The sequence below is a fragment of the Somniosus microcephalus genome, chromosome 15 (assembly GCF_052327205.1).
Source record: "Somniosus microcephalus isolate GS21.2 chromosome 15, FLI_Smic_1.0, whole genome shotgun sequence".
NCBI lineage: Eukaryota > Metazoa > Chordata > Chondrichthyes > Squaliformes > Somniosidae > Somniosus > Somniosus microcephalus.
The window spans coordinates 7737973-7759132 of record NC_141001.1 but is presented as its reverse complement, the minus strand read 5'-3'; the positions used below and the strand labels follow the sequence as shown (position 1 = coordinate 7759132).

Sequence of the window (21160 nt, the reverse complement as noted above, 5' to 3'; positions counted from 1 at the left end):
GTTATCCACTTCAGTAGGAAAAACAGAAAGGTAGAGTATTATTTAAATGGTGATAGATTGGGAAATGTTGATGTACAGAGGGACCTGGGTGTCCTTGTACACCAGTCACTGAAAGCAAACATGCAGGTGCAGCAAGCAGTTAGGAAGGCAAATGGTATGTTGGCCTTCATTGCAAGAGGATTTGAGTACAGGAGCAAAGATGTCTTACTACAGTTGTACAGGGCCTTGGTGAGACCACACCTGGAGTACTGTGTGCAGTTTTGGTCTCCTTACCTAAGAAAGGATATACCTGCCATAGAGGGAGTGCAGCGAAGGTTCACCAGACTGATTCCTGGGATGGCAGGACTGCCATATGAGGAGAGATTGGGTCGACTAGGCCTGTATTCACTAGAGTTTAGAAGAATGAGAGGGGATCTCATTGAAATGTATAAAATTCTGACAGGGCTAGACAGATTGGATGCAGGGAGGATGTTTCCCCTGGCTGGGGGGGGTCTAGAACGAGGGGTCACAGTCTCAGGATAAGGGGTAAGACATTTAGGACTGAGATGAGGAGAAATTTCTTCACTCAGTGTGGTGAACCTATGGAATTCTCTACCACACAAGGCAGTGGAGGCCAATCACTGAATATATTTAAGAAGGAGATAGATAGTGTTCACTATGGAGAAGGACGATGTAGGCATAGAAATCAGGCAGGGGGATTGTGATATACTTGAACAAATTAGTGTTGAGAGGGAGGATGTACTAGCGGTTTTAGCGGGCGTAAAAGTGGATAAATCCCCAGGCCCAGACGAGATGTATCCCAGGCTACAATGTGAGGCAAGGGAAGAGATTGCAGGGGCTCTGACACAAATTTTCAGAACCTCTCTGGCCACAGGGAAGGTGCCAGAGGACTGGAGGACAGCTAACATAGTATCATTATTCAAGAAGGGTAGTAGGGATAAACCAGGGAATTACAGGCCAGTGAGCCTAACATCAGTGATAAGGAAATTATTGGAAAAAATTCTGAGGGACAGAATTAGTCTCCACTTGGAGAGGCAAGGATTAATCAAGGATAGTCAGTATGGCTTCGTCAGGGGAGATCATGTCTAACCAATTTGATTGAATTTTTCGAGGGGGTGACTAGGTGTGTGGATGAGGGTAGTGCAGTTGATGTAGTCTACATGGACTTCAGTAAGGCTTTTGGCAAAGTCCCGCATGGGAGACTGGTCAAGAAGGTAAGAGCCCATGGGATCCAGGGCAATTTGGCACATTAGATCCAAAATTGGCTTAGTGGCAGGAGGCAGAGGGTGATGGTTGTTTTTGTGACTGGAAGCCTGTGTCCAGTGGTGTACCGCAGGGATCGGTGCAGGGTCCTTTGCTGTTTGTAGTGTACATTAATGATTTAGATATGAATGTAGGAGGTATGATCAGTAAGTTCGCAGATGACACGAAAATTGGTGGAGTGGTAAATAGCGAGGAGGGAAGCCTCAGGCTACAGGGCGATATAGACGGGTTGGTCAGATGGGCAGAACAGTGGCAAATGGAATTTAATCCTGAAAAGTGTGAGGTGATGCATTTTGGGAGGACTAACAAGGCAAGGGAATACACAATGAATGGTAGGATCCAAGGAAGGACAGAGGATCAGAGGGACCTTGGTGTGCATGTATATAGATCCCTGAAGGCAGCAGGACAGGTAGATAAGGTGGTTCAAAAGGCATATGGGATACTTGCCTTCATTAGCCGGGGCATAGAATATAAGAACAGGGAGGTTATGATGGAGCTGTACAAAACGCTAGGCAGGCCACAGCTGGAATACTGTGTGCAGTTCTGGTCGCCACACTATAGGAAGGATGTAATTGCATTAGAGAGGGTGCAGAGGAGATTCACCAGGATGTTACCTGGGCTGGAGCGCTTCAGCTATGAAGAGAGACTGGACAGGCTGGGGTTGTTTTCCTTGGAGCAGAGAAGGCTGAGGGGGGACCTGATTGAGGTGTACAAAATTATGAGGGGCATAGATAGGATGGATAGAAAGGAACTTTTCCCCTTAGTAGAGGGGTCAATAACCAGGGGGCATAGTTTCAAGGTAAGGGGCAGGAGGTTTAGAGGGGATTTGAGGAAAAACTCTCTCACCCAGAGGGGGTTGGAATCTGGAACTCACTGCCTGAAAGGGTGGCAGAGGCAGGAACCCTCACAACATTCAAGAAGCATTTATATGAACACTTGAAATGCCATAGCATACAAGGCTACGGACCAAGTGTTGGAAAATGGGTTTAGAATAGACAGGGCTTGATGGCCGGCGCGGACACGATGGGCCGAAGGGCCTCTTTCTGTGCTGTATAACTCGATCACTCTGTAGATTTCTAGTCACAAAGGCATCAAGGGGTATGGGGAGAGAGCGGGAATATGGTATTGAGATAGAGGATCAGCCAGGATCATATTGAATGGTGGAGCAGGCTCGAAGGGCCGAATGGCCGACTCCTGCTCCGAATTTTCTATGTTTCTATGGATGCAGACACTGACTGGGATGTCTCGGGGTGCAGACACTGACTGGGATGTCTCGGGGTGCAGACACTGACTGGGATGTCTCGGGGTGCAGACACTGACTGGGATGTCTCGGGGTGCAGACACTGACTGGGATGTCTCGGGGTGCAGACACTGACTGGGATGTCTCGGGGTGCAGACACTGACTGGGATGTCTCGGGGTGCAGACACTGACTGGGATGTCTCGGGGTGCAGACACTGACTGGGATGTCCCGGGGAGCAGACACTGACTGGGATGTCCCGGGGAGCAGACACTGACTGGGATGTCTCGGGGTGCAGACGCTGACTGGGATGTCTCGGGGTGCAGACACTGACTGGGATGTCCCGGGGTGCAGACACTGACTGGGATGTCCCAGGGTGCAGACACTGACTGGGATGTCCCGGGGAGCAGACACTGACTGGGATGTCCCGGGGTGCAGACACTGACTGGGATGTCCCGGGGAGCAGACACTGACTGGGATGTCTCGGGGTGCAGACACTGACTGGGATGTCTCGGGGTGCAGACACTGACTGGGATGTCTCGGGGTGCAGACACTGACTGGGATGTCCCGGGGTGCAGACACTGACTGGGATGTCCCAGGGTGCAGACACTGACTGGGATGTCCCGGGGTGCAGACACTGACTGGGATGTCCCGGGGTGCAGACACTGACTGGGATGTCTCGGGGTGCAGACACTGACTGGGATGTCTCGGGGTGCAGACACTGACTGGGATGTCTCGGGGTGCAGACACTGACTGGGATGTCCAGGGGTGCAGACACTGACTGGGATGTCCCGGGGTGCAGACACTGACTGGGATGTCTCGGGGTGCAGACAATGACTGGGATGTCCTGGGGTGCAGACACTGACTGGGATGTCCCGGGGTGCAGACACTGACTGGGATGTCCCGGGGTGCAGACACTGACTGGGATGTCTCGGGGTGCAGACACTGACTGGGATGTCTCGGGGTGCAGACACTGACTGGGATGTCCCGGGGTGCAGACACTGACTGGGATGTCTCGGGGTGCAGACACTGACTGGGATGTCTCGGGGTGCAGACACTGACTGGGATGTCTCGGGGTGCAGACACTGACTGGGATGTCCCGGGGTGCAGACACTGACTGGGATGTCTCGGGGTGCAGACACTGACTGGGATGTCTCGGGGTGCAGACACTGACTGGGATGTCCCAGGGTGCAGACACTGACTGGGATGTCCCGGGGTGCAGACACTGACTGGGATGTCTCGGGGTGCAGACACTGACTGGGATGTCTCGGGGTGCAGACACTGACTGGGATATTCCAGGGTGCAGACACTGACTGGGATGTCTCGGGGTGCAGACACTGACTGGGATGTCTCGGGGTGCAGACACTGACTGGGATGTCCCAGGGTGCAGACACTGACTGGGATGTCCCGGGGTGCAGACACTGACTGGGATGTCTCGGGGTGCAGACACTGACTGGGATGTCTTGGGGTGCAGACACTGACTGGGATGTCACGGGGTGCAGACACTGACTGGGATGTCCCGGGGTGCAGACACTGACTGGGATGTCCCGGGCTGCAGACACTGACTGGGATGTCCCGGGGTGCAGACACTGACTGGGATGTCTCGGGGTGCAGACACTGACTGGGATGTCCCGGGGTGCAGACACTGACTGGGATGTCTCGGGGTGCAGACACTGACTGGGATGTCTCGGGGTGCAGACACTGACTGGGATGTCACGGGGTGCAGACACTGACTGGGATGTCTCGGGGTGCAGACACTGACTGGGATGTCACGGGGTGCAGACACTGTCTGGGATGTCCTGGGGTGCAGACACTGACTGGGATGTCCCGGGGTGCAGACACTGACTGGGATGTCCCGGGGTGCAGACACTGACTGGGATGTCTCGGGGTGCAGACACTGACTGGGATGTCTCGGGGTGCAGACACTGACTGGGATGTCCCGGGGTGCAGACACTGACTGGGATGTCACGGGGTGCAGACACTGACTGGGATGTCTCGGGGTGCAGACACTGACTGGGATGACTCGGGGTGCAGACACTGACTGGGATGTCCCGGGGTGCAGACACTGACTGGGATGTCCCGGGGTGCAGACACTGACTGGGATGTCTCGGGGTGCAGACACTGACTGGGATGTCCCGGGGTGCGGACACTGACTGGGATGTCTCGGGGTGCAGACACTGACTGGGATGTCCCGGGGTGCAGACACTGACTGGGATGTCCAGGGGTGCAGACACTGACTGGGATGTCTCGGGGTGCAGACACTGACTGGGATGTCCCGGGGTGCAGACACTGACTGGGATGTCTCGGGGTGCAGACACTGACTGGGGTGTCTCGGGGTGCAGACACTGACTGGGATGTCCCGGGGTGCAGACACTGACTGGGATGTCCCGGGGTGCAGACACTGACTGGGATGTCCCGGGGTGCAGACACTGACTGGGATGTCCCAGGGTGCAGACACTGACTGGGATGTCTCGGGGTGCAGACACTGACTGGGATGTCTCGGGGTGCAGACACTGACTGGGATGTCTCGGGGTGCAGACACTGACTGGGATGTCCCGGGGTGCAGACACTGACTGGGATGTCCCGGGGTGCAGACACTGACTGGGATGTCTCGGGGTGCAGACACTGACTGGGATGACTCGGGGTGCAGACACTGACTGGGATGTCTCGGGGTGCAGACACTGACTGGGATGTCCCGGGGTGCAGACACTGACTGGGATGTCCCGGGGTGCAGACACTGACTGGGATGTCCCGGGGTGCAGACACTGACTGGGATGTCTCGGGGTGCAGACACTGACTGGGATGTCCCGGGGTGCAGACACTGACTGGGATGTCTCGGGGTGCAGACACTGACTGGGATGTCCCGGGGTGCAGACACTGACTGGGATGTCTCGGGGTGCAGACACTGACTGGGATGTCTCGGGGTGCAGACACTGACTGGGATGTCCCGGGGTGCAGACACTGACTGGGATGTCTCGGGGTGCAGACACTGACTGGGATGTCCCGGGGTGCAGACACTGACTGGGATGTCCTGGGGTGCAGACACTGACTGGGATGTCCTGGGGTGCAGACACTGACTGGGATGCCTCGAGGTGCAGACACTGACTGGGATGTCCCGGGGTGCAGACACTGACTGGGATGTCTCGGGGTGCAGACACTGACTGGGATGTCTCGGGGTGCAGACACTGACTGGGATGTCCCGGGGTGCAGACACTGACTGGGATGTCCCGGGGCGCAGACACTGACTGGGATGTCCGGGGGTGCAGACACTGACTGGGATGTCCCGGGGTGCAGACACTGACTGGGATGTCCCGGGGTGCAGACACTGACTGGGATGTCTCAGGGTGCAGACACTGACTGGGATGTCCCGGGGAGCAGACACTGACTGGGATGTCTCGGGGTGCAGACACTGACTGGGATGTCCCGGGGTGCAGACACTGACTGGGATGTCCCGGGGTGCAGACACTGACTGGGATGTCCCAGGGTGCAGACACTGACTGGGATGTCTCGGGGTGCAGACACTGACTGGGATGTCCCGGGGTGCAGACACTGACTGGGATGTCTCGGGGTGCAGACACTGACTGGGATGTCTCGGGGTGCAGACACTGACTGGGATGTCTCGGGGTGCAGACACTGACTGGGATGTCTCGGGGTGCAGACACTGACTGGGATGTCTCGGGGTGCAGACACTGACTGGGATGTCTCGGGGTGCAGACACTGACTGGGATGTCTTGGGGTGCAGACACTGACTGGGATGTCTCGGGGTGCGGACACTGACTGGGATGTCTCGGGGTGCAGACACTGACTGGGATGTCCCGGGGTGCAGACACTGACTGGGATGTCTCGGGTGCAGACACTGACTGGGATGTCTCGGGGTGCAGACACTGACTGCGATGTCTCGGGGTGCAGACACTGACTGGGATGTCTCGGGGTGCAGACACTGACTGGGATATTCCCATGTGGCTCTAAGCATGGAGTGTCATTGTAACCATTGCTCTTCTGCCTGCACAGGTCTCTGAGCACATGGTCAGCATCCAACTCCAGGCCTCTGATAACGAACAGCCGCCTCAGTTCTTGGTCCGCGGCTCCTCTCGTGGGCGGACCAAAGGGACTGAGACCACTTGAAGTACCACGTCCAGCTGCTGATGGATTTACACCCATACTGAGGACTGAAGTAAAACCCAAGCCAGACTCAACTGCAGAGACAGGTACTGTTGCTGTGATTCATAGAATGAAGGAGAGGAGAGCCAGTCATTGAATGAGAGAGCAGAGGGCTTGGGTGATGGTGGGGCTGTGGGTAATGAGGGAATTAGAGGCGTAGCGGATGTTTGGAATATGTAAAATAACTAAGGTAGAGAGCACCTCCCACTTTGCATCCACAGCTTGTTTCACCTGTCTGACCATTCAGTTCATGTAACAGCAGGTGATGCAGCTCATGTGGCTGTGAGCTGGCCGACATGGTAGGAGGTAGCACCTGTACCAGGTACTATCAGGAGCAGAGTGCAGCACCTGTACCAGGTACTATCAGGAGGAGAGTGCAGCACCTATACCAGGTACTATCAGGAGCAGAGTGCAGCACCTGTACCAGGTACTATCAGGAGCAGAGTGCAGCACCTGTACCAGGTACTATCAGGAGCAGAGTGCAGCACCTGTACCAGGTACTATCAGGAGCAGAGTGCAGCACCTGTACCAGGTACTATCAGGAGCAGAGTGTAGCGCCTGTACCAGGTACTATCAGGAGCAGAGTGCAGCGCCTGTACCAGGTACTATCAGGAGCAGAGTGCAGCACCTGTACCAGGTACTATCAGGAGCAGAGTGTAGCGCCTGTACCAGGTACTATCAGGAGCAGAGTGCAGCGCCTGTACCAGGTACTATCAGGAGCAGAGTGTAGCACCTGTACCAGGTACTATCAGGAGCAGAGTGCAGCACCTGTACCAGGTACTATCAGGAGCAGAGTGCAGCACCTGTACCAGGTACTATCAGGAGCGGAGTGCAGCACCTGTACCAGGTACTATCAGGAGCAGAGTGTAGCGCCTGTACCAGGTACTATCAGGAGCAGAGTGCAGCGCCTGTACCAGGTACTATCAGGAGCGGAGTGCAGCACCTGTACCAGGTACTATCAGGAGCAGAGTGCAGCACCTGTACCAGGTACTGTCAGGAGCAGAGTGCAGCACCTGTACCAGGTACTATCAGGAGCAGAGTGCAGCACCTGTACCAGGTACTGTCAGGAGCAGAGTGCAGCACCTGTACCAGGTACTATCAGGAGCAGAGTGCAGCACCTGTACCAGGTACTATCAGGAGCAGAGTGCAGCGCCTGTACCCGGTACTATCAGGAGCAGAGTGCAGCATCTGTACCAGGTACTATCAGGAGCAGAGTGCAGCACCTGTACCAGGTACTATCAGGAGCAGAGTGCAGCGCCTGTACCAGGTACTATCAGGAGCGGAGTGCAGCACCTGTACCAGGTACTGTCAGGTGCAGAGTGCAGCACCTGTACCAGGTACTATCAGGAGCAGAGTGCAGCACCTGTACCAGGTACTATCAGGAGCAGAGTGCAGCACCTGTACCAGGTACTATCAGGAGCAGAGTGCAGCACCTGTACCAGGTACTATCAGGAGCAGAGTGCAGCACCTGTACCAGGTACTATCAGGAGCAGAGTGCAGCGCCTGTACCAGGTACTATCAGGAGCAGAGTGCAGCGCCTGTACCAGGTACTATCAGGAGCAGAGTGTAGCACCTGTACCAGGTACTATCAGGAGCAGAGTGCAGCACCTGTACCAGGTACTATCAGGAGCAGAGTGCAGCACCTGTACCAGGTACTATCAGGAGCAGAGTGCAGCACCTGTACCAGGTACTATCAGGAGCAGAGTGTAGCGCCTGTACCAGGTACTATCAGGAGCAGAGTGCAGCGCCTGTACCAGGTACTATCAGGAGCGGAGTGCAGCACCTGTACCAGGTACTATCAGGAGCAGAGTGCAGCACCTGTACCAGGTACTATCAGGAGCAGAGTGCAGCACCTGTACCAGGTACTATCAGGAGCAGAGTGCAGCGCCTGTACCAGGTACTATCAGGAGCGGAGTGCAGCACCTGTACCAGGTACTGTCAGGTGCAGAGTGCAGCACCTGTACCAGGTACTATCAGGAGCAGAGTGCAGCACCTGTACCAGGTACTATCAGGAGCAGAGTGCAGCACCTGTACCAGGTACTATCAGGAGCGGAGTGTAGCGCCTGTACCAGGTAATATCAGGAGCAGAGTGCAGCGCCTGTACCAGGTACTATCAGGAGCAGAGTGTAGCACCTGTACCAGGTACAATCAGGAGCAGAGTGCAGCACCTGTACCAGGTACTATCAGGAGCAGAGTGCAGCACCTGTACCAGGTACTATCAGGAGCGGAGTGCAGCACCTGTACCAGGTACTATCAGGAGCAGAGTGTAGCGCCTGTACCAGGTACTATCAGGAGCAGAGTGCAGCGCCTGTACCAGGTACTATCAGGAGCGGAGTGCAGCACCTGTACCAGGTACTATCAGGAGCAGAGTGCAGCACCTGTACCAGGTACTATCAGGAGCAGAGTGCAGCACCTGTACCAGGTACTATCAGGAGCAGAGTGCAGCGCCTGTACCAGGTACTATCAGGAGCGGAGTGCAGCACCTGTACCAGGTACTGTCAGGTGCAGAGTGCAGCACCTGTACCAGGTACTATCAGGAGCAGAGTGCAGCACCTGTACCAGGTACTATCAGGAGCAGAGTGCAGCACCTGTACCAGGTACTGTCAGGAGCAGAGTGCAGCACCTGTACCAGGTACTGTCAGGAGGAGAGTGCAGCACCTGTACCAGGTACTGTCAGGAGGAGAGTGCAGCACCTGTACCAGGTACTGTCAGGAGGAGAGTGCAGCACCTGTACCAGGTACTATCAGGAGCAGAGTGCAGCACCTGTACCAGGTACTGTCAGGAGGAGAGTGCAGCACCTGTACCAGGTACTGTCAGGAGGAGAGTGCAGCGCCTGTACCAGGTACTATCAGGAGCAGAGTGCAGCACCTGTACCAGGTACTATCAGGAGCAGAGTGCAGCACCTGTACCAGGTACTGTCGGGAGGAGAGTGCAGCACCTGTACCAGGTACTATCAGGAGCAGAGTGTAGTGCCTGTACCAGGTACTATCAGGAGCAGAGTGCAGCACCTGTACCAGGTACTATCAGGAGCAGAGTGCAGCGCCTGTACCAGGTACTATCAGGAGCAGTGTGCAGCGCCTGTACCAGGTACTATCAGGAGCGGAGTGCAGCACCTGTACCAGGTACTATCAGGAGCAGAGTGCAGCGCCTGTACCAGGTACTATCAGGAGCAGAGTGCAGCACCTGTACCAGGTACTATCAGGAGCAGAGTGCAGCACCTGTACCAGGTACTATCAGGAGCAGAGTGCAGCACCTGTACCAGGTACTATCAGGAGCAGAGTGCAGCACCTGTACCAGGTACTATCAGGAGCAGAGTGCAGCACCTGTACCAGGTACTATCAGGAGCAGAGTGCAGCACCTGTACCAGGTACTATCAGGAGCAGAGTGCAGCACCTGTACCAGGTACTATCAGGAGCAGAGTGCAGCACCTGTACCAGGTACTATCAGGAGCGGAGTGCAGCACCTGTACCAGGTACTATCAGGAGCAGAGTGCAGCGCCTGTACCAGGTGCTATCAGGAGCAGAGTGCAGCACCTGTACCAGGTGCTATCAGGAGCAGAGTGCAGCGCCTGTACCAGGTACTATCAGGAGCAGAGTGTAGCGCCTGTACCAGGTACTATCAGGAGCAGAGTGCAGCACCTGTACTAGGTACTATCAGGAGCAGAGTGTAGCGCCTGTACCAGGTGCTATCAGGAGCAGAGTGCAGCACCTGTACCAGGTACTATCAGGAGCAGAGTGCAGCACCTGTACCAGGTACTATCAGGAGCGGAGTGCAGCACCTGTACCAGTCATTATCAGGAGCAGAGTGCAGCACCTGTACCAGGTACTATCAGGAGCAGAGTGCAGCACCTGTTCAGATCCAAAATACAGGCAATTGAGGCGTTTTAATTTTTTCTCTGTTATTGATCTGTGACCTGATTAGTTTTATTTAAATATCTTACTTTCTAATATATTTTTCTTAGCTGGAGAGTATCTGAGAGTTGGGGAGACAGCTTCTCTGGCACAGAGCAATGAGACACAGGAGATGAGTATGGCAACAGATGTACCATCGAGGTGAGCAGACAGGCCAGGAGGAAGCATTATTTTCCATTCCCTTGCCGGCCCTTCTCCTAGTACAGAGCATCGCAGGGTGTGACAGGGAAGTACCTTTTACCCCCAGAGATCCTTTGCAACAGCCTCCATGGTTGTGATGACTGCTCAGTTCAGTCTTCTCTCCCAAAAGCATCTCGAAGTGTTGAAATGGGGGTCATTTTAATTTTGGCCGATAGCGCACATTGAACGATATTGAATTAGCCGCTGATTGTACACTCTGGCCGATTTTCCTTCCCATTGACTTCAGAGTTTAATGTCTCATCCGAAAGATGGTACCTCTGGCAGTGCAGCGCTCCCTCAGTACTGCACTAGAGTGTCAGCATAGATTATGTGCTCAAGTCTCTGAAATGGGGCTTGTACCCATGAACTTCTGGCTCAAAAGTGAGAGTGCTACTCCAGAGCGGCCCAAGCTGATCAGGTAGTTCAGTTAATATAGAAACCAAGCTGGGAAACCCATCCCAGTGTAAGGCTGGGAATCCTGTCCCTGTGTGAGGCTGGGAATCCTGTCCCAGTGTAAGGCTGGGAATCCTGTCCCTGTGTGAGGCTGGGAATCCTGTCCCTGTGTGAGGCTGGGAATCCCGTCCATGTGTGAGGCTGGGAATCTTGTCCCTGTGTGAGGCTGGGAATCCCGTCCATGTGTGAGGCTGGGAATCCTGTCCCTGTGTGAGGCTGGGAATCTTGTCCCTGTGTGAGGCTGGGAATCCCGTCCCTGTGTGAGGCTGGGAATCCCGTCCATGTGTGAGGCTGGGAATCTTGTCCCTGTGTGAGGCTGGGAATCCTGTCCCTGTGTGAGGCTGGGAATCCCGTCCATGTGTGAGGCTGGGAATCCTGTCCCTGTGTGAGGCTGGGAATCCTGTCCCTGTGTGAGGCTGGGAATCCCGTCCATGTGTGAGGCTGGGAATCCTGTCCCTGTGTGTGGCTGGGAATCTTGTCCCTGTGTGAGGCTGGGAATCCTGTCCCTGTGTGAGGCTGGGATACCCGTCCCTGTGTGAGGCTGGGAATCTTGTCCCTGTGTGAGGCTGGGAATCTTGTCCCTGTGTGAGGCTGGGAATCTTGTCCCTGTGTGAGGCTGGGAATCTTGTCCCTGTGTGAGGCTGGGAATCCTGTCCCTGTGTGAGGCTGGGAATCCTGTCCCTGTGTGAGGCTGGGAATCCTGTCCCTGTGTGTGGCTGGGAATCCTGTCCCTGTGTGAGGCTGGGAATCCTGTCCCTGTGTGAGGCTGGGAATCCCGTCCCTGTGTGAGGCTGGGAATCCTGTCCCTGTGTGAGGCTGGGAATCCTGTCCCTGTGTGTGGCTGGGAATCTTGTCCCTGTGTGAGGCTGGGAATCCTGTCCCTGTGTGAGGCTGGGAATCCTGTCCCTGTGTGAGGCTGGGAATCCTGTCCCTGTGTGAGGCTGGGAATCCTGTCCCTGTGTGAGGCTGGGAATCCTGTCCCTGTGTGAGGCTGGGAATCCTGTCCCTGTGTGAGGCTGGGAATCCTGTCCCTGTGTGAGGCTGGGAATCTTGTCCCTGTGTGAGGCTGGGAATCCTGTCCCTGTGTGAGGCTGGGAATCCTGTCCCTGTGTGAGGCTGGGAATCTTGTCCCTGTGTGAGGCTGGGAATCCCGTCCATGTGTGAGGCTGGGAATCCTGTCCCTGTGTGAGGCTGGGAATCCCGTCCCTGTGTGAGGCTGGGAATCCTGTCCCTGTGTGAGGCTGGGAATCCTGTCCCTGTGTGAGGCTGGGAATCCCATCCCTGTGTGAGGCTGGGAATCCCGTCCCTGTGTGAGGCTGGGAATCTTGTCCCTGTGTGAGGCTGGGAATCCTGTCCCTGTGTGAGGCTGGGAATCCCATCCCTGTGTGAGGCTGGGAATCTTGTCCCTGTGTGAGGCTGGGAATCCCGTCCCTGTGTGAGGCTGGGGTTCTGGGGATAGAGAGACCGGTCTCTGTGTGAGGCTGGGGTTCTGGGGATAGAGAGACCGGTCTCTGTGTGAGGCTGGGGTTCCGGGGGTAGAGAGACCGGTCCCTGTGTGAGGCTGGGGTTCTGGGGGTAGAGAGACCGGTCCCTGTGTGAGGCTGGGGTTCTGGGGATAGAGAGACCGGTCCCTGTGTGAGGCTGGGGTTCCGGGGGTAGAGAGACCTGTCTCTGTGTGAGGCTGGGGTTCTGGGGGTAGAGAGACCGGTCCCTGTGTGAGGCTGGGGTTCCGGGGATAGAGAGACCGGTCCCTGTGTGAGGCTGGGGTTCTGGGGATAGAGAGACCGGTCCCTGTGTGAGGCTGGGGTTCCGGGGGTAGAGAGACCGGTCCCTGTGTGAGGCTGGGGTTCCAGGGGGTAGAGAGACCGGTCCCTGTGTGAGGCTGGGGTTCCGGGGGTAGAGAGACCGGTCTCTGTGTGAGGCTGGGGTTCCGGGGGTAGAGAGACCGGTTTCTGTGTGAGGCTGGGGTTCCGGGGGTAGAGAGACCGGTCTCTGTGTGAGGCTGGGGTTCTGGGGGTAGAGAGACCGGTCTCTGTGTGAGGCTGGGGTTCCGGGGGTAGAGAGACCGGTCTCTGTGTGAGGCTGGGGTTCTGGGGGTAGAGAGACCTGTCTCTGTGTGAGGCTGGGGTTCCGGGGATAGAGAGACCGGTCCCTGTGTGAGGCTGGGGTTCCGGGGATAGAGAGGCCGGTCCCTGTGTGAGGCTGGGGTTCCGGGGATAGAGAGACCGGTCCCTGTGTGAGGCTGGGGTTCCGGGGGTAGAGAGACCGGTCTCTGTGTGAGGCTGGGGTTCTGGGGGTAGAGAGACCTGTCTCTGTGTGAGGCTGGGGTTCTGGGGGTAGAGAGACCGGTCCCTGTGTGAGGCTGGGGTTCCGGGGGTAGAGAGACCGGTCTCTGTGTGAGGCTGGGGTTCTGGGGGTAGAGAGACCTGTCTCTGTGTGAGGCTGTGGTTCTGGGGGTAGAGAGACCGGTCCCTGTGTGAGCCTGGGGTTCCAGGGGTAGAGAGACCGGTCCCTGTGTGAGGCTGGGGTTCCGGGGGTAGAGAGACCGGTCCCTGTGTGAGGCTGGGGTTCCGGGGGTAGAGAGACCGGTCCCTGTGTGAGGCTGGGGTTCTGGGGGTAGAGAGACCGGTCCCTGTGTGAGGCTGGGGTTCTGGGGGTAGAGAGACCGGTCCCTGTGTGAGGCTGGGGTTTTGGGGGTAGAGAGACCGGTCCCTGTGGGAGGCTGGGGTTCTGGGGGTAGAGAGACCGGTCCCTGTGTGAGGCTGGGGTTCCGGGGGTAGAGAGACCGGTCCCTGTGTGAGGCTGGGGTTCTGGGGGTAGAGAGACCGGTCCCTGTGTGAGGCTGGGGTTCTGGGGGTAGAGAGACCGGTCCCTGTGTGAGGCTGGGGTTCTGGGGGTAGAGAGACCGGTCCCTGTGTGAGGCTGGGGTTCTGGGGGTAGAGAGACCGGTCCCTGTGTGAGGTTGGGGTTCTGGGGGTAGAGAGACCGGTCCCTGTGTGAGGCTGGGGTTCCGGGGGTAGAGAGACCGGTCTCTGTGTGAGGCTGGGGTTCCAGGGTCCAGGGGTTAGCAGGATCCTGCTGAGTTTAGTGACCACTCGTTACGCTGTGCTACCCCATTTGGTTTGGGGCAGTAATTTGTGATGAGCCTGGTATCAGGCCAGCCTGTCGCCACGGGTCCCCACTGAGGAGGAGGTTACGGAGTGGCTGCCAATGGAGGGTTAGGAATTTCTCTTCAGGGAGAATTCACTGTCCTTGAGCTGTCCCTGTGTCGCTCTGTGAGACCTGGGAGCATGTCCCCACGAGGCAGCCAGACCTGGGAGCAAGTCCCCACGAGGCAGCCAGACCTGGGAGCAAGTCCCCACGAGGCAGCCAGACCTGGGAGCAAGTCCCCACGAGGCAGCCAGACCTGGGAGCAAGTCCCCACGAGGCAGCCAAGCCTGGGAGCAAGTCCCCACGAGGCAGCCAGACCTGGGAGCATGTCCCCACGAGGCAGCCAAGCCTGGGAGCAAGTCCCCACGAGGCAGCCAAGCCTGGGAGCAAGTCCCCACGCGGCAGCCAGACCTGGGAGCAAGTCCCCACGAGGCAGCCAAGCCTGGGAGCATGTCCCCACACGGCAGCCAGACCTGGGAGCATGTCCCCACGAGGCAGCCAAGCCTGGGAGCAAGTCCCCACACGGCAGCCAGACCTGGGAGCAAGTCCCCACGAGGCAGCCAGACCTGGGAGCAAGTCCCCACGAGGCAGCCAGACCTGGGAGCAAGTCCCCACGAGGCAGCCAGACCTGGGAGCAAGTCCCCACGAGGCAGCCAGACCTGGGAGCAAGTCCCCACGAGGCAGCCAGACCTGGGAGCAAGTCCCCACGAGGCAGCCAGACCTGGGAGCATGTCCCCACGAGGCAGCCAGGCCTGGGAGCATGTCCCCACGAGGCAGCCAGGCCTGGGAGCAAGTCCCCACGAGGCAGCCAGGCCTGGGAGCAAGTCCCCACGCGGCAGCCAGACCTGGGAGCATGTCCCCACGAGGCAACCAGGGAGATGTCACTGTCCCCAAGCTATCCCTGAGGCCTGGGAGCAGAACCTGTTTCCTCTTTTCCCCCAGACCTGCACAATGCATGTATACGCACTTCAGGATGAAGATATATTTAGCAGAGGGAGCCTTAACCTCTGAAACACTCCAGCTTGTGTATGGTTTCGTACCGCTGGGCAGTCACTTGGAGAATCTAGTGGCCACACGATCGGGTGAATAGTGCTATGCTTCACTAGGCCCGAGCCAAGACCTCTGGCCCAAAACATTCTCCTCACTTCCAGAACTTACTTTGAAAATACTTGACTACCTTCTGTGTACAGGAAGAATCTCGCAGCATCTCCTGACGTAAGCAAATCCCTCAAAACAGCACAGCGGGCCCGCAGTAGCAGCGGATCCAGGGCACAGGACAACAACAGAGAAATGCGAGGGCTTGGAGGCCTGCTCACCATGGCAACAGACTCACTGGTCAGCATGGACACTGTGCTGGAGCAGAAGGGGTAAGTGGTTTTATTAAGTTGGTGCTGATTGATCACGGGCGAGAATGAAGCCACCCGTACTGGCAGCTGGTGTCCGTGGGACGGCAGGCTGGGCGGGCAGGGCTTGCCCGGTCATGCCCCCAAGACGGGCCAAGGCACAGCTTAACCCTCTGAACCCCTTGCTCTGGCAAAGTTTTCTTCTCAGGGCCTAAAGTAGGTGGCGGGGCGTGGGGAGTGATGGAACAAGGCCAGCGTGCGCTGAATGGACTTACACCTTCCATGCCTGATTAGGAACATAGGAACAGGAGGAGGCCTTTCAGTCCCTCGAGCCTGTTCCGCCATTTAATGGCTGATCTGTATCTTAACGCCATCTACCCGCCTTGGCTCTGTAACAATAATCCATCAGTTTTAGTTTTGAAATGTTCAATTGACCCCCACATCCCCCCAGCCTCAACAGCTTTTTGGGGAAGAGTTTTCCAGATTTCCACTACCCTGTGTGTGAAGAAGTGTTTCCTGTCATCACCTCTGAATGGCCCAGCTCTAGTTTTAAGGTTATACCCCCTTGGTCTGGGTTGGGGGAGGGGAAGAGGGGATCCCTCTGTTCCTTCTGTTCTCTCACTGTACCAACTGGGCCTGTGGGCCAATGTTTACCTTATCATGTCCTTGGCTGTTTGTTTGGTAAATGAGGCTCCTTGTTAAGCTTATCACAGAATAAGGAGTACGTATGTAGCATTCCTAAATTGTCTCATTCCCTTGAAACATGATTAGTGAATCATGCTGTTGGCCATTTAAAGTTTTTATTCTATGCCCAGGAAGCCATTTTATGTCTAAGTGAGAAACTGTACTTCCACAGAGGGATGACTAAAGAGCCTGGCAATCACAGAACTAGCTTCCCATGGACATGCCTCACCCTCACCCCTCCTGCACATGCGGGCGAGTGAAGGGCCAGTGCCAACGACCTTCACTTGTGAAACATACGCCTGTTGCAGTACAGGCGGTGGGGGATGGGGTGGGGCGGGGGGGGTGGGGGGGAGGTGCGGGGGTTGCTGGGGGGTGGGGTGGGGCAGGGGGAGGGGGAAGTGCCGAGGTGGAGGTGCGGGGGGTGGGGTGGGGCGGGGGGGAGGTGGACGGGGGGTGGGGGGAGGTGCCATGGGGGAGGTGCGGGGGTTGCTGGGGGGGTGGGGTGGTGCAGGGGGGAGGGGGAAGTGCCGAGGGGGAGGTGCGGGGGGTGGGGTGGGGTGGGGCGGGGGGGAGACGGACGGGGGGTGGGGGGGAGGTGCCATGGGGGAGGTGCGGGGGTTGCTGGGGGGGTGGGGGAGGTGCTGGGGGGGTGGGGTGGTGCAGGGGGGAGGGGGAAGTGCCGAGGGGGAGGTGCGGGGGGTGGGGTGGGGTGGGGCGGGGGGGAGGCGCAGAGGGGGAAGTGCCGAGGGGGAGGTGCAGGGGTTGCTGGGGGGGTGGGGTGGCGGGGAATGGTTGTCACTGGCCTGGAAAATGGACCGTCTGATCTAAAGCCTGCATTTTGCAACTCACCTTTTAACCTGTTGAGTTGCCACGGTGTTAAAGTGACTGATCAGAAATGCGGGCCACAGTGCTTTTAGTGTACAATAATGACGTGCAAAATGTGTCACCTTGACAGAGGCGTGGGCAATATTCAGGAGGGGCTCGATAAGATCCTGCCACCACCCGAGCCCCACACATCTCAAAGCACCAACACCGCAGCGAACCACAAGAGAGACAAGATACAGAGACTCCAGAAAATCTCGTCAAAAGCCCACAGGCTGTCACTACCCACAGCGGTGAGCGGGAAAACAGTGGCAATGCACCAGGCCAGCAGGGCACCGGCAAGCGAGAGGCAGCCACCGGACTCCACCATGGCAGGTGGCACAGATGGGCATGGGCGGTCACCGCACAGGAACTCCCGGGAACCACAGCGCAAGGACTCGGAGCGCGAGATGCAGAGGAAGGTCAAACGGAACTCACTGGTGGAAACCCTCAAACACCAACTGTCCACCGCCTGCCTGTGGGAGGAGGGCGAGCAGCCCACACACTGTGCAAAGCCTCAAAACACCAGCACCGTCAATTAACCACACAAACCGTGTCTCGTCACCTGGCTGGGTTAACTCACCCGCACCCAGCTTCACACACACCCACCCCGCTTCACCCAGCTTCCCCCGCACCCCGCTTCATCCAGCTTCCCCCACACCCAGCTTCACACACACCCACCCCGCTTCACCCAGCTTCCCCCACACCCAGCTTCACACACACCCAGCCCGCTTCATCCAGCTTCCCCCACACCCAGCTTCCCCCGCACCCAGCTTCACACACACCCAGCCCGCTTCATCCAGCTTCCCCCGCACCCAGCTTCATCCAGCTTCCCCCACACCCAGCTTCACACACACCCACCCCGCTTCATCCAGCTTCCCCCACACCCAGCTTCACACACACCCACCCCGCTTCACCCAGCTTCCCCCACACCCAGCTTCACACACACCCAGCCCGCTTCATCCAGCTTCCCCCACACCCAGCTTCCCCCGCACCCAGCTTCACACACACCCAGCCCGCTTCATCCAGCTTCCCCCGCACCCAGCTTCCCCCGCACCCAGCTTCACACACACCCACCCCGCTTCACCCAGCTTCCCCCGCACCCAGCTTCACACACACCCAGCCCGCTTCATCCAGCTTCCCCCGCACCCAGCTTCCCCCGCACCCAACCTGTTTCACCCGCATCCAGCTTCACCCGCACCCAGCTTCCCCCGCACCCAACCTGTTTCACCCGCACCCAGCTTCACCCACACCCAGCTTCACCCAGCCCGCTTCACCCGCACCCAGCTTCCCCCGCACCCAACCTGTTTCACCCGCACCCAGCTTCACCCACACCCAGCTTCACCCACACCCAGCTTCACCCACACCCAGCTTCCCCCGCACCCAGCTTCACCCACACCCAGCTTCACCCGCACCCAGCTTCACCCGCACCCAGCTTCACCCACACCCAGCTTCACCCACACCCAGCTTCCCCCGCACCCAGCTTCACCCACACCCAGCTTCACCCACACCCAGCTTCACCCACACCCAGCTTCACCCAGCCCGCTTCCCCCACACCCAGCTTCACCCACACCCAGCTTCACCCACACCCAGCTTCACCCGCACCCAGCTTCACCCACACCCAGCTTCCCCCGCACCCAACCTGTTTCACCCACACCCAGCTTCCCCCGCACCCAGCTTCACCCGCACCCAGCTTCACCCACACCCAGCTTCACCCGCACCCAGCTTCACCCACACCCAGCTTCCCCCGCACCCAACCTGTTTCACCCACACCCAGCTTCACCCACACCCAGCTTCCCCCGCACCCAACCTGTTTCACCCACACCCAGCTTCACCCACACCCAGCTTCACCCGCATCCAGCTTCACCCACACCCAGCTTCACCCACACCCAGCTTCACCCAGCCCGCTTCCCCCACACCCAGCTTCACCCACACCCAGCTTCACCCGCATCCAGCTTCACCCACACCCAGCTTCACCCACACCCAGCTTCACCCAGCCCGCTTCCCCCACACCCAGCTTCACCCACACCCAGCTTCACCCAGCCCGCTTCCCCCACACCCAGCTTCACCCACACCCAGCTTCACCCACACCCAGCTTCACCCGCACCCAGCTTCACCCACACCCAGCTTCACCCAGCCCGCTTCCCCCACACCCAGCTTCACCCACACCCAGCTTCACCCACACCCAGCTTCACCCACACCCAACCTGCTTCCCCCGCACCCAGCTTCACCCACATCCAGCTTCACCCAGCCCGCTTCACCCGCACCCAGCTTCACCCACACCCAGCTTCACCCACACCCAGCTTCACCCAGCCCGCTTCCCCCGCACCCAGCTTCACCCGCACCCAACCCGCTTCCCCTGCACCCAGCTTCACCCGCACCCAGCTTCACCCGCACCCAGCCCATTTCACCCAGCTTCACCCGCACCCAGCCCATTTCACCCAGCTTCACCCGCACCCAGCCCATTTCACCCAGCTTCACCCGCACCCAGCTTCACCCACACCCAGCTTCCTCCGCACCCAGCTTCACCCACACCCAGCCCGCTTCACCCACACCCAGCTTCACCCACACCCAGCTTCACCCACACCCAGCTTCACCCACACCCAGCTTCACCCACACCCAGCTTCACACACACCCACCCAGCTTCACACACACCCACCCAGCTTCACCCACACCCAGCCCGCTTCACCCACACCCAGCCCGCTTCACCCACACCCACCCAGCTTCACCCACACCCAGCCCGCTTCACCCGCACCCAGCTTCACACACACCCACCCAGCTTCACCCACACCCAGCCCGCTTCACCCGCACCCAGCTTCACACACACCCACCCAGCTTCACCCACACCCAGCCCGCTTCACCCACACCCAGCCCGCTTCACCCACACCCAGCTTCACCCACACCCAGCTTCACCCACACCCAGTCCACTTCACCCAGCCTGCTTCACCCGCCCCGCACGAACCCTCCACTTCACCTGCACCCCCACCCCTGGAACTTCAACCTCAGGGAAAAGAAAATTTCCAGTTGTATATTTTAGGAAGGAGCAAATTTTAAAGATTCAATTTTAAAATGATTATATATTTTCTTTTACTGATTGTTGTACTGGTGAGTGTTTGAATGATACCTGTGCAGTGGTGGTGATCAGCATATTATACTGTAAATGACTTCATCCTCCTGTAAACTTCTTCTTTTGGCCATTTCCTGTCTGGGTGGGGCGCTGACGGGTCTGCCGTAGGTCAGCCCCAGCCAATCTCAATGACCCATTAACAGTGTAACATTTTGATCACAGGTCACACACACATTACCCAAAGGATCTTAAGAGTTGTAAGACTTTTTATTAAAGAGCTACAGTTTAAAGCATAATCAGACATTACTGCATGTGATTGATATAGATACAGTAGACATATAACCCATGACAGATGAGGGCGATCTATGGCCCCGGATCGGAACGAAACAACCGGACGGACGGAGAGGCAGTACGGTGGTCCCGGATTGGGTGGATTCCTGCAGTCTGCTGCAGCGGTCACTTCCATTGGGTCATCCCTCAAGCTGTTGGAGGTGTTAGGTCGTCAGCCACCTCAGAGGCTAAACTTGAACAAGGTGTTAAGCCGTAGCCGCCTCGAGGAAGCCTTCATAGAAACATAGAGGATAGGAGCAGGAGTAGGCCATTCGGCCCCTCGAGCCTGCTCCGCCATTCAATGAAATCATAGCTGATCATCCAAATTCAGTACCCTGTCCCTGCCTTCTTCCCATATCACTTGATCCCTTTAGCCTTAAGAAATATATCTAACTCCTTCTTGAATATATTTAATGAATTGGCCTCCACTGCCTTCTGTGGTAGAGAATTCCACAGGTTCACCACTCTCTGGGTGAAGAAATTCCTCCTCATTTCTGTCCTAAATGACTTACCCCTTAT

The 21160-nt window shown here is 57.5% G+C and overlaps 1 protein-coding gene across 1 annotated transcript in view; it reads left to right on the top strand.

The window, feature by feature from the left end:
* The window catches only part of LOC147106531 (uncharacterized), a 179381-nt gene extending 161550 nt beyond the window's left edge, over nt 1–17831 (top strand). Inside the window, exons 8-11 of the mRNA XM_086007491.1 lie at nt 6513–6709; nt 10624–10714; nt 15547–15723; nt 17339–17831. Coding sequence (XP_085863617.1) covers nt 6513–6709; nt 10624–10714; nt 15547–15723; nt 17339–17786 — 913 coding nt within the window. The 3' untranslated portion in view covers nt 17787–17831. The remainder of the gene's footprint in view (nt 1–6512; nt 6710–10623; nt 10715–15546; nt 15724–17338) is intronic.
* The last annotated feature ends 3329 nt before the right edge of the window (nt 17832–21160 follow it).